This window comes from Staurois parvus, unplaced genomic scaffold, assembly GCF_062004578.1.
Source record: "Staurois parvus isolate SC_StPar_1 unplaced genomic scaffold, SC_StPar_1.0 ptg000714l, whole genome shotgun sequence".
Lineage (NCBI taxonomy): Eukaryota > Metazoa > Chordata > Amphibia > Anura > Ranidae > Staurois > Staurois parvus.
The window spans coordinates 2798243-2811874 of NW_028318510.1; the positions used below are offsets into that span (position 1 = coordinate 2798243).

General features: G+C 39.8%; 1 protein-coding gene across 1 annotated transcript in view; it reads right to left on the reverse strand.

Moving 5' to 3' along the window:
• The window catches only part of ADAMTS6 (ADAM metallopeptidase with thrombospondin type 1 motif 6), a 433529-nt gene that overhangs the window by 100576 nt on the left and 319321 nt on the right, over window positions 1-13632 (reverse strand). The window contains exon 15 of the mRNA XM_089653457.1: window positions 7471-7573. Coding sequence (XP_089509583.1) covers window positions 7471-7573 — 103 coding nt within the window. The remainder of the gene's footprint in view (window positions 1-7470; window positions 7574-13632) is intronic.

Consider the following 13632-nt stretch of genomic DNA (forward strand, 5'->3'; position numbering starts at 1 on the left):
TTCATGTCGATGCTTTGGCTTTAATTCAAAATTAAGTGATGATCTGGAATGAGCATAAAATTCATTCTGACACAATGCTGACCCTTGTTTACATTATGCTTGTTCTTGGGCTAAACTTTAAAGTACTTAAATCAGTCACAACCAGGCAACTAGCATTTTCAGGTGGCCATCAATGGCAACATCTTCACTCCTAGAAAAATCACTTGAAAACAAAACAAAAAAGGGTGTTGTACAGAAATTCGTAGCAATTGGTCAGAAATTTGATTTTATTTCAAAGTGTTTTCAAGAATTCTCACTCTATTTCTATATGCCTCAGGACCATCTGACTCTAATTATGCATTCCATAGACCTTGGAAAAGAACATTTTCCCACCCCAATCAACCCCTGCTTGAATGGAAGGTATTGCATCAAAATGTCCCTGGAAAGAGGTGAAGCATGGTGAAGTCCCACAATATGAAAGCCGTGTTTAGGCTGGCACCTGAAATTTTTCGTTAAACTCAAAATAAGAAAGATAGAGTAGATTTTCTGGCTTTAGCAAAGCTGTGAAGCTTCCTGGTGACCATACGCAAGTTGTCACAAGAACAAAAGGTGAAAAGAACTTTTCCAATAGGTACAACCAGCCTTTTTCAAAGTTTTTGTCCCACAGGAACCCTTGAAATAATGTTCAGGTCTCAAGGAAACCCGTTCTAAAACCATTTAATTGGAAGTCACTGGAAAAAATTACTCTTACATTGGTAACCAGTGAGAATACTGCCCCCCTTAAGGTGGTGGTAAGAAGCCACCCTTACAGATATCTAAAAAGATCACTTATGTCATACAGTTGGCTGTGCCAAATGGTGTTGACCCAAGAACTATGCAGACAAATCGGAGGTCAAATAGCCATAGCTCAAGAAACCCCTAATGACCTATGGAGGAACCACTGGGCAGCACAGTGGCTAAATGATTAGCACTTCCGCCTGACAGCACTAAGGTTTTTGGTTTGAATTCCAACCATGGCTCCATCTGCTTAGAGTTTGCATGTTCTTCTTGTGCATGCATGAGTTTCCTCCCACACTCCAAAGACATGCTGGTAGGTTAATTGGCTCCTGTCTAAATTGGCCCTAATATGTGTATGTAAGAATGTGAGTTAGGGACCTTAGATTGTACACTCCTTGAGGGTTAGGGACTAATGTGAATGTACAATATAAATGTAAATTGATGGCCCTATATAAGTACCTGTAATAAAAAAATAAAAACCCTGGTTTAAAATGGCTAGGTATACCTGTCTCAGTGACAACTGCCTAAGAGGGTTTTAGACAGATATACGCTTTCAATGGTGTATTTGAAGCATGAAGTGAAGTGAAACTTCCCTAGATCCCCATATAGCAAAGAAAGAAAGGGGAAAAAACAGAGGTCTTAACCATTTCCTATTCTATCCAACACAAAAAAAGGTTTGGAATTTATATAGACTTTTAGAAAATTGGATCATATTCAGTTTAAAAGCTACCTGATCCGTTTCCATAAAATAACTACTAATTGTAAGTCACTGCTTGAAAGTTCTTCCTTATTTACAAACTTCTGACCCACTTGTGACCTAATCTGTTCTTTTGTGGCCATCTGTTTCACCTCATGTCACCTTAATGTACATTACAGCAGACACTGCAAGTCAATCAGTGCATTTTGTAAAGAGAACACGCATGACCTCAGCCCACTAGACAAAGAATGTCACTTATGTAAACGTTATGGCTATAGAATTAATGCTGAAAAATCCCAGCCATCTACTCCGAGGTGCAGCCGTGACAGAACCCGGCAAAGTATTAGGAATGCAGTTTCCTCTTCTGAAGCTCATATTGCAAATGCTATTTCACCTGTTCAACAGGAGCGGATTTACAGCTTTTGGGTGAAGGAAAGAAAAAAGGTTATTAGGACTGCAGGATGGGATACAAATAAGTCTTCAAATAAACTTAACTTGAATTCTTTCAAAACTATCAACTATAAAGTACAGTATATAAAATGGCAAACACTTTTTTTTTTGTTTTGTCTTTTTTTAGATACAGTAGGGAATAAGTAAACCCTGTGACTTTTTTGTCATCTATGACCCATTGGGGAGATTTCTTTTAAATCTCTTCAAAGTGAGGGAAAATTACTCTTAAGCTGCCAATTCAGTAGAATGTTTGAATGTGAAATTTTGAAAAATTGTCTGTCAGTCAACCCATTTTGTTCGAAACCCCTAAAATTTCATCCAGATCTACTACTTAAATGTAATCCCAGACGTATTAAACAGGTTTACTTTGTGCCTTGGATGATTTTACACAAATGAAAACCACATTCACATTTAGAATTTATTGCGTTCAAAAAAAATTTTCCATACTGCTCCTTCAAATTTGATTACACTAAGGTTGACAATAATAGTCCCTTTGCCTGTAGTAACTGTTAGAAAATTGAACTAACAAAACTGGTTCATGGCCTGCTTTAGACAGTTGCCACTGGAACAAGAATCCCCATTGGAAGATAAATATAGTCTTTAATCCTGTTCAAATGACAATTCAAAACTTTGGATTGTCCCTCAATTCCAGTACTGATGACTATGGTCATCAGGATAAACAGAGAGGGTGAAACTCTCCAATGGGGACAGGTGAGACAATAAAAACCCGAAAGGGTTTTTACCCTTCCTTACTTTATATAAAACTGCAAAAATAAGTTTGACCTTTTGAAAGACTTTTTTTTTGTAAGATATAAACTGTTTGCTACCCAGATGGATAAGTTCAACACTGTAGTAAAGAGGAATCATGTAGTGCAATTTTCTTCTCAATTACAACATATTAATTTGTGTTCACAGCTCTGAAATATAATAAGATTAGGATGTTCTTCATTGTGCTGTATAATCATTCAGCTTGTTACAGGCATGTCCTGGGAACTGAAGGATTGGAAACAGGTAGCTCTTTTTCTGGACGTCATAGTTCCTTCAACGGGGATATAAGTAATACTGGTCAGAAGGGTTGCTCAACTCCTTAACATATATACAGTATGTAGTAAACCTGTTATTTTTTTTTTTTTTTAAATCAAAGATAACGTTTCACTTTTAGCAATCAACAAAACCTAAAGGGCTTGTTGATAGCCAAGCATTTAAAAAATAAAGATAAATTTTCACCTACCATCTGCCACAGTGCACATATTATTTGTGAAAAAAACTAGGGTACATTGTAGATAACTATAAGATAATGATCAGAACCTTGGAAGAGCCCCCTTTTATCAGACATGCACTTGCTGGATATCTCTCCCATACTCATTTACAAAGTAGTCCAGGATCCCAAAAACCTGGATCTCTGTATTGGGCCAACAGGGATCAAAGCTTCCCTGGGCATGCTGTAGTCCACCATTTCATGTTCCTGTAGCTTCCTAATTGGGCCTTTAGGTCACCTATTCAACTTCATGGCAAAAGGGAGGAAAGGGGAACAGGCAGCCTGCTCAACATTTCTGTTCACTTTCAGCATAGTAAAGAAGAGTCTATGACCATGTTCCTGGCCAAGTAAGTAGTTTATGCAGGAAACCTGGAAATAGCTACGCTGCATCTTTCAAGTTCAGATTTTGAGTCTTTTACTGAATGCAGAAGCAGGGACATAGGAATTCAGCAGTTGTGGCAAGGCCAGGATGGGCATTACACAAAGTTAGTAGGTGATCTGTATACCCTGAGTGATCTTAGATGCAATGTTATATTTATTAAGAGTGTATCTTTACTCAGTAAATGTTTGTTTCAGCGGCCTGGCCAGTCATATGAATGACTTCAGTGGCTGTTATAACATGTTGAACCCTGAAGCAGCAGCCAACGATTAAACTAAATTGGAAATCCTCTTTAATAGCAGTTTCTTGATGTTGCATGATATTTGAAAATAAGTGACATATTCTAAATGATTTCCTGTTTTGTCCCATTTTAGCATTATATGTGCTCTCAATTCATGGTAAACTAAAAACGTCTTTCAAATGATTAAATAAATGGAAAAGCACATTAAAAGCATGACCTAATTTTCCTTTCTAGTAAGGCTCTGGGATGCTGCACAGTGAAATGTTACAAAATTCAGATCAGTAACAGTTTACAGGTTTTTTGTTTCTCAAGCAGACAGCACCGTGTCTGTATAATAGCAGGAGGAAGGATTATGGGTGGAATCTTAAATCATTATCTGCTGCTTGTATGGCAGGCGTGTGGTTTAGGAGTCTGCTTTTAGTTCATCATGTAACATGAGAAAGAGCTCATCTCTAGCAAAAATCAGCAGGTCTTCTCCAGTCCATTGCAATACAGTATGTCATGGAATTTGGCTAGCATTGCAGCTTTATAACAAGACAATTTAGCTTTTCTAACAACATAGTCAAATATCTACAACACAAAGTCCAAAGTGGTCTATAACACTGTTCAACAGGTAAAAAGTTTTGGGCATAAAATTAGCTAATCTTACATAATTTTGGGGTGCTGAAAACGAAAATGACCCTAAAAAATGTTGATTGGCTCTAGTTTCCATGATATATTCACCCATCTAATGACGTAAGCCATTCAAAATTATGATGCAACTTCAGCTGCATATTGCGCAATTGATACTGGTAACCAATAGAAAATTGCATGTATACTGAGATGATGCGATATTAGCCTTTAATTGCATCACTTCACTGCATAAAAGCTGCAGTATCTGTAGCTGATTGTAGTTCGACAGCGTCTTTACATTTCGTTTTATGCTTATATAGGCTACTCAGTAATGCCTCGAACTTGTGTGAACAAAGCAGATAATTTCTGCTATATCTGCGGTGAAATAACTTTTATCTCACAAAAAAGGAGGATAACAGGAATGATTAAGAAAGCCTACAACTTGTATTTTGGCTGCAAGATAGGAGACCAGGACAAGAGCTGGGCACCACATATATGCTGCAATTCTTGTGGGACGGCACTGGAGCAACGGTTGAATGGAAAAAAGGCATCTATGGCTTTCGCTGTGCCAATGATTTGGAGAGAGCCAACAGATCATGTTAGTAATTGTTACTTTTGTATGGTGCCTCCAATTGTAAAAGGGCTAAATAAGAAGAAAAAGTTATCTGTGCACTATCCAAATATTCCATCGGCAATACGTCCAGTTCCTCATGGAGAGGGGCTACCAATTCCTAAAGCACCAGAATCCTTCGTGGTTGAGTCAAGTGAGGAAGAACCTGAAGCGTGTAGTCACGTGCAGTTGTAAGAGATAGCCCTTTCCTCGAATACAAGAGAAAAGCCAAGAGAAGCAAAACCGACACAAACTGAAGACAAAACTAGTGAGAATCCTAAGTATTAAAATGATTCAACTTAGCTTATGGCTATAATTTTTCTTGGTAATCCTATGCAATATATTATGCCATTTAGGCTTTGTTATGTAGTCAATATCACTTGCTTTATATTTGTGGAAAGACATCTATCTATATAATTATTGTGCATTATGTAGTCATTACGCCTATAGTAGAAAACTTTCCGTTTACAGAAAAACTAGAGCCAATTGACAAATTTCATTGTTATATTTGAACTCAGAATGTGAAATTCATTAAGAAATGGATCCTTTTGTTTCCAAAACTGGCAAAAAATAAAAATTTGTTGAACAGTGTAATTGGTGTTTACTACCACAACATTACTTGCAAAACAAAGCAACATTTTTAACCGAAGGGAGCCTGTTATGAAGTATTTCCAGCTAGGTGGTACCTCAAACTAGATGTTGCACATCTGTGCAAAACATCGTAACAAGGTGTATGACAGCCTCAACCCACATTTCACTCTGCCCAGGGAGCTTAGTCATGGGGATCCCCACTCCACCCAGGGAGCTTAGTCATGGGGATCCCCCATGACTAAGCCCTCTGGGTGGAGTGAAACACGTTAGGGGCGTAGCCTGGTGCCCATGCTGAGGCTGTCATACACCTTCTTACAGGGTTTTGCAGAGATGTGCATCTTTCAGGACTTTTCCCTTTTCCATTAGATGTCCAGAGCTGGGATGAGCTCTGTTCTTGACTGCAATTCAAATGGTTCCTACATAAGTGGACTCAGTGGAGCTTTGAGCGGCACCTGTCAATTTAGTTTGTGTCACCTCAAACTAGAGTTGGCAGGACTTCAGGTCTGGAGCTCTGAGTCGTCTTCGTTGTTTGGAGCTGGAGCATTGTTTACGATGCTGAGGGTTAGCTTAGGCTCTGGAGCAAGCCTAGAGAAGCTGCTGAATTGTTGAAGCCATTGCAGACCTGGAACTGGAGCACTGCCAACCCTACCTCAACTTTTTTGTTTGTCACAACAGTTTGCCACAAGTGTGTAACGTGAAAGGCCTTCAAATTATCTCAGTAGGCATGCGCCAACCCTCCACATTCCCCCTACACCAGCCATGTCTGTGATTGCCATGGAAGACTAGTAAGCTGCAATTAATAAAATGTTTTGGTTTTCGGTTTATTTAATTTAATTTTTCTGGTGCCCTAATATTTTGTGTAATGTATTTATTGCTTCTGAGTTTAGGGTTTGTACTTGCAATCACTTGCTGTTTAGCCTATTGCAGGCCATGCTGAACAGCAGGACAATGTCTACGGCCCCTGTATGCAGAAGTCCTTGTTAGTTGCTGGAATGCAGCGAGCAATCCCCACCCCCATCTTTAATCCAGAGCAACATTACATTTACAGACCATGTAAAAGGTGGTGGGCAGAGCTGAATCCCTCCCCCATTCCAGGGGAGTTTGCAACCAAACAGCTTGGCAGGAGGTAATGTTTGAACAGAAAATTAAGGCTGTACAGAATTCAAATAAAAAGAACATGGTAGAAAGAAAAGCTCTGCTGTGTCACATTCCATTTTCTAGGTAGCTACAGTTCGGCTTCTGCTGGTCTGATCTCCTGCTCGCTAGCTCCTTCTTCACCTTCTCCCATGGTCACCTCTAGGATTTCTCAAGAGCTTCTCCCATCCTCTGGAACTCCTTACCCAAATCTGTTCAGCTATCTTCTACTCTGTCCCCCTTGGTGATCCCTGAAAATTCAACTCTTGAGAGAAGCCTATGCCAACTCTAATTTTACTTTCTTCATCAACTCAGCCATTATAGTTATTGCCTTCTGTATCACTTGCCCCTTCTTTTTAGATTGTAACCTCACACACACTGGGCCTTCTTCACCCTCTTGTCCTGAACTGTTTTGTAACTGTTCTGTCTCCCAAAGCAAACTGTTAGCACTATAAAAATAATGTAAAATAATACCAGTAATTAATCAAGTTAGCTGTTCTGATATAGTTCTATGTGAGCTGCAGTTATAATGTTAGTGCAAGCACCTATAAGTACCTGCTCATACCCTCCTATCTGGTTAAAGAGACCCTGTCATCTACAAAAATACCCTTCCTGCCTCCTGCACATTCCTATAAGCCAGTGATACGGCCCATCATTGTGATCGTCCAAAAGGAATGCACGGGGGTGGAGTTAGGCAGCAAACTCCTGCACACTCAATAAATATAAAATAATTTCACATTACCTCCAGTGTAGGGTTTCCAGTTGTAGTATTTTCCTCGAAACGGCATGCTATCAAAGTCTGCACACTGCTTTTCTCTGAAGTCTCGAGACCCCGACGGACAAGGCTAACAGAATAAATTAAAAAAAGAACTAAAGTTTATATAAATAATATTTCTCCATTGGGATAAAATGCCTAGTTATTACAAAAATAAACACAATGAGAGACAGCATCTAAATATATGTTTAGATGTTGCTTATTCTAACTACAAACACAAAAATATATATATATATATAAAAATATATATATATAAAATGGAGATATTATTGTCAGTTTTAACAGAGTAACACATTTTTGGAGGTATTACCAAAGTTATTTTAAACCCAGAAAACAGCGGATTTTACAGCCAGATTTGGGCTGGAAGGAAAACATTTCTGACATACATTGATTAGCCATAACTTTTTCAACACTAACAGGTTTAATAAATAACACTGATTATCTCTTTACAATGGCATCTGAAAGTAGGTGGGATATATTAGGAAGAAAGTAAACATGTCCCTGAAGTTGATGTGCTTAAAGCAGAAAAAATCGGCATCACAGTTTATTGTGTATGGGGCTGCGTAGCCACAGACCGGTCAGAGTGAACATGCTGACCCATGTCCACAGCCAAAAGCACCTATGATGGGCATGTGAGCATCAGAACTGGACCACGGAGCAATGGAAGAAGGTGGCCTGGTCTGGAGAATTATGTTTTATTTGTACATCACGTGGAAAGCCAGGTGAGTGTAGGTTGCTTACCTGGGGAAGAGATGGCACCAGGTTGCACTATGGGAATAAGGTAAGCTGGCAGAGGCAGTGTGATGCTTTGGGCAATGTTCTGCTGGCAAACCTTGTACTATGTACCACCTACCATTGTTGCTGACCAAGTACACCCCTTCATGAAAACGGTATTCCCTGATGGCGGTGGCCTCTTTCAGCATGATAATGCACCCTGCCACCTGGCAAAACTGGTTGAGGAATGGTTTGAGGAGCACACCAGTGAGTTTAAGGTGTTGACCTGTATCCAAATTGACATCAATGGGACTGCCTCCATTAGGATGCTTAGAACACCTGTGCACCCCCTTGGGGGTAAACACAAGCGGTGATTTACTAAAATTGGATCACATAGAATCTGGTGCAGCTGTGCATAGTAATCATTTTCTAACTTCAGCTTGTTCAATTAAGCTTTGACAATAAAGCACAGAATCTGATTCTGTGTGCACCAGTTTTAGTCTCCTAGATTGTAAGCTCCAAGGAGCAAGGCCCTCCTAACCCTCTTGTATTGAACTCTATTGTTGCTGTATTATCTCCCGTTATATTGTAAAGCGCTGAGCAAACTGTTGGCGCTATATAAATCCTGTATAATAATAATAGTAAATCTCCCCCAAGGTCTTGCATGGAAGTACGCATTTATATGCCCTATGTAAACGAGGCTTACAGGCTAAGTTTATCTTTTCCAGAAAATAGTCTATGCAGTTCCCCAGTAGGTATTACAAAACTGTACAACTTTCTAAAATGTTCATTAATTTTACTATCATACCTATAGGCTATTTAGGGCCACTGGAAGCCTAGCTGAAAAACTCCTAGTTAGCAATCCCCACAACCTGCCTTCTTGGTAGAATATGAAAACCATTGCTTGGAGCGAGCAACCAACATATTTCATGTCTTAGCAACAAGGAATGCCAGAAGGGCCTAAATGGCCTACAGGTATGGCAATAATATTAATGAACATTCTACAAAGCTGCACAGTTTTTTAACCCCTTTGCGACTGCCCAACACATGTGTTCAGTGGAAAAAGGGTGGTCTTTAACACCGACACACCACATATATGCGCCACTGGGCAGCTGATGTTTATGCGATGAAAGCCTGCTCTCAGCACAAAGACTGAACTGTCAAAGACAACCATTGGACCTTCACAGAATCACAAAAAAACAACATAGTTTGTTTTGCCTTGGAATCATCATTATCTACTTTGATCCAGAAAAATGATTTCAAGACCTTGTCATGGTGGTACCATACACCCTCCATCCTACATAAGCTTTTTCCAGCTACCTTGGATAAGTGCTTGTGTTGCCATGAGCAAAGGGGAACACTTCTACATATTTTCTGGACATGTCCTGAGCGCTACTGGAGGGAGGTCTGTCAGATTGTCCAATAGACTATTGTATTCCTGACGACCCAGCATTCTTCCTTCTATGTACTACAACCATACCACCCAAAATTTACAATTGTTCAATTTTATGCCATCTTTTGAATGCTGCCAAATCCTGTATATTCCTTAGATGGAGAGATGCACAACCACCGTCCATTGGGCTCTGGCTCCAAAGAGTAGAGGAGCTGAATTTAATGGAAGATCTGGTACTGACGAAACAAAACAAACATGAAGTTTATATCAAGATATGGGCCTTATAGAACATGTTTATTTTCTCAGTGGAAGGGAAATCCCTTCTCAAGGTGGGTCATCCTATTGAGCAGATATGGAAATATCCTAGGCTCTGCTAATAGAGGTGGTCATTCGACATACCATCCTATAACCCCTCCCCCCATGCCCCCCTCTTTTTTTCTATCTTTTTCTTCCTGCTTTTCTTCTTTCTCTTCTTTTATTTATCTACTCCTACATTACTTTCCAGACAACAGAAAACCTGTACAGCAGTGTCCTCCAAAGTGTTTACTCTGTAGGTTGTTTGTAACTTATGGAGACCCCTTGAACTCCCAACCTTCAGGAATGCCCAACATTTTCAGGGTCTTCCTATGTATTTTAAGATGTTTGACAACACCTGTGTTATCAATCTATAATATCCTCTTGCAACATGATTGTGATGTATTTGCTTCACTGTACTGTTCTTTATGGTTGGAAACTGCTATATTCAAAATAAAGAATTGAAAAAAAAAGGCAGCTGTTGGTCCAGGGTAAAGATCGGTAGTCAACATGACCAAAATGATCACCAATACCTTCTGCCTCCAGGGAATTCCAAACTATTTATGGGGATATTGGGGGATGGGAATGGGTTAATATCTATTGGAGTCCTTTTACTGCATTGGTTCTTTTCAGGAAAAGGAGAACTTAGTCTTAGTGTATTATTTAGCGTGTTAACAGGTGCTGCATGAAGGCAGCCCAATAATTTTGAACATGCAGCCAACTCACAACAACACATATGGTTGCTGTTCGATGTGGTAAAATGCAAGCGTGTTGCAGTGCACTGTCTAAGTGCGTCTTGGTCCAATTTACAATTAATGGGACCCCAACTAACCTAACCATGTGTTGTGTTACAGTAACATGCTGTTTACCATGCATTACTGCAATACTACAATGCAATAGTGTAAATGAGCTCTTAAAAGCACAGCTTATGATACCCATTGGTGCCTGGGGTTAGTCATTTCCTGAGAAGCAAAGTATTGAGTTGGTCCTTGAATTCTCATAAATCCAGCTAGGCACACAAAACAAAATGGATATCAATTACAAGTAAACTGGAAGTCTTTTTCTTTGGAAAATAACTGCCTCTGCAGGGGAAGGTCAACGTTCATAACATTTTATTAGTTGTATAAATGAAGGCATAGGACACCTTTGGATGATCTTATGTGCTGGAGCAACAACTTTTAAACCTTACAACAGGAAAAAAGACCGTACAACTGGCATGCGGACTAAATTGTATCTTTTGTAATATTGGGCAAGCATAATATAATGGAGGTTATATAAACGGTTTTAAGTATTACACCAGTTCCTCAACAGTTTTTATCTCCAATGCATGTCAAGGCTCCCTTAGCAATTAATCCATCAGGTATCCATCAGGTATCTCCTTATAAACACACAGAGAAAAGCAGATGAAGAATCTCAAAGTTAAACAGAGTTTTGGAAAAGAAGTTATAGTTCGTCAGGCCCAGCTGTTACTGAGCCTGTGCTGAGATGTGCCATCAGCCTCCTGCTAAGGGAATTATCAAATTGCTGCGCTATGTAATGAAGCCCATCAACTACCAGTATAAATAATTTTATGAGGAATGCAGGAGAAAAGAAAGAGTTTCATGTTCAACATATGCCCTGGCCCACTAAAACTCTGTCCAGACCTGAAATGTGAAGCAGCTGTCATTGATGAGGAGTGAAGTCTATGGTTTCCTTACAGGAAACTGCTGTAGTTTTTGATGCCCTTTATAGCGAGGATAAATAGATCAATGCAGTTGTCTTCGTAACGGCAGCGGCAAGAGGTAGAGTGCTGATGTGGATATTTCTACACTGAAGTTACCAAGAAATGTAAGATGCCAGATGGTGATTTAAAGTGGATTTTCACTAAAATTGCCCTAAACACTAAGTATTAGCCTCCCCGCCACCCCCATGTGAAGTTGCTTGCTAAAATTTTTAACAAAAAGAAAAAAACTTAGCTCAAACCCTAGCTTCTGGACCACTCACCTTAGTACCATAGCATCACAATTCCTTCCTGCAGCCTCCTGAAAAACCTGAGGATCTCATATCTCTCGAGAATAATATCCAGGAGCCTGGGGCCAGGGGTCTGAGATAAGCAAATGTTACTAATATTTTTTGTTGTTGTTTTTAGCTAGTGGTTTTAGTTAGTGGTGGTGTTATGGTATGGCAGCCCATTTGTTTTATGTAACATTTCATGTAAAAAAAAAAAAAAACCTGCACCTGACCACTTGTTAGGAATGGAACACACTACTGTGCATTAGGGTGCCATTCTAAATGAATGGCAACCCAGGACACCGACACAAGTAACGTGTGACTGTATTACTGCAGCTCCAGGGGCGGACTGACCATTTGGAAACTCGGCACTGCCCGAGGGCCCAGGGTCAGTAGGGGGCCCCATGAGATGCCCCTGGTACCTTTTTCATAAGGCTTTTTTGAGTTTGGGCAAGGACACATGGGGCCCCATGATCCCCTATTGCCCGGGGGCCCCATGAGTTGTCAGTCCGCCCTATTTGCAGCTCTATAGTGTGAATTGGCGCTTGGGCAATTTTAATAGAATATATATTTAATCCTGCTGGCATCCCTCCATAATTTAAAACTTAAAGTGGAACTAAAGTCCTAAAAGAAAAGACATACAGAATGCATTGACATGTGTTACATTAAGTCAGTGGATTAATTTAGACTGAGCTGCTAACACACAACAACAGACCAAAAAAATTACTTGCAGCAACACATTCATTGCCACCTACTGTACACCTGTGCATTGTGAGGCCAGTCTCAATTTGATCACACATTACTAAGCACATAGGTGTGAAGCCAGTACGTTATCCATACATTTAAAGATTTCTCTCTTTCAGTCCCTGGGCTGAATGGGAGAAATCAAATATTTTCATCCATCCAAACAAAACATTGAGGATGGAGGAATCTCCCTTACTGGTTATTGTATTCAGACAGCCACAGCACCAGCCACTGTCTGTGTACCCAAACAGTGACTGCATCTTATCAGATGCAGTCATTGCCCAGCCGACAATTTTCCACTTGGCTCCTTTGGGGTAGGGGCCACCCACAGATAAAATTTGGACCAAGTCTTCAAGAATCTCGAGCTGTGTGCAGCTAGCTTTACTATAAGCACAGACTGAGTAAATGAAGTTACATCCCATCAAGAAACAGTAGTCTGGATAATCAGTATCTAGAGTGCTAATTTATTTTTTAACAGGAGCATTCACTTGTGTTTCAGGACTGCACACGATGCATGGCTTGCAACCATTATGTTCACAGCCCTCAGCAGCCAGTGGGAAGTACTACAATACACAGCAGGGGACCAGGATTTTGATTTCCCCGGAAGTATATTGCATGCAGAAGATTCTGCCACAACACAAGGATCCAAGTTAGCGGCCACTGAATAGGTAAGTAATAATCTATATCTTCTTCTTTATAGCACTGTGCTTTTATTTATTTTAATATATTGAAAGTGTGATGCAGTTGGCTGTCTGCATTACAGGTGCAGGGGACATATGCTCAAAAACTGTGCCAAATGCTTTTATAAAATGTTACATTTCCATTAACAGGTTGATTTTTAATTTCCATCCAGCCATGATATACATGCATTTTACACAATGCAGTGTGACATTTGTTTATTGAAGCAAATACTAGTTACTAAAGCGTTGTGTGCATCCTCACATCTGCCTGCTAGTGGCTACACTGTAATGATAGCTTATTGTATCACTATTGCA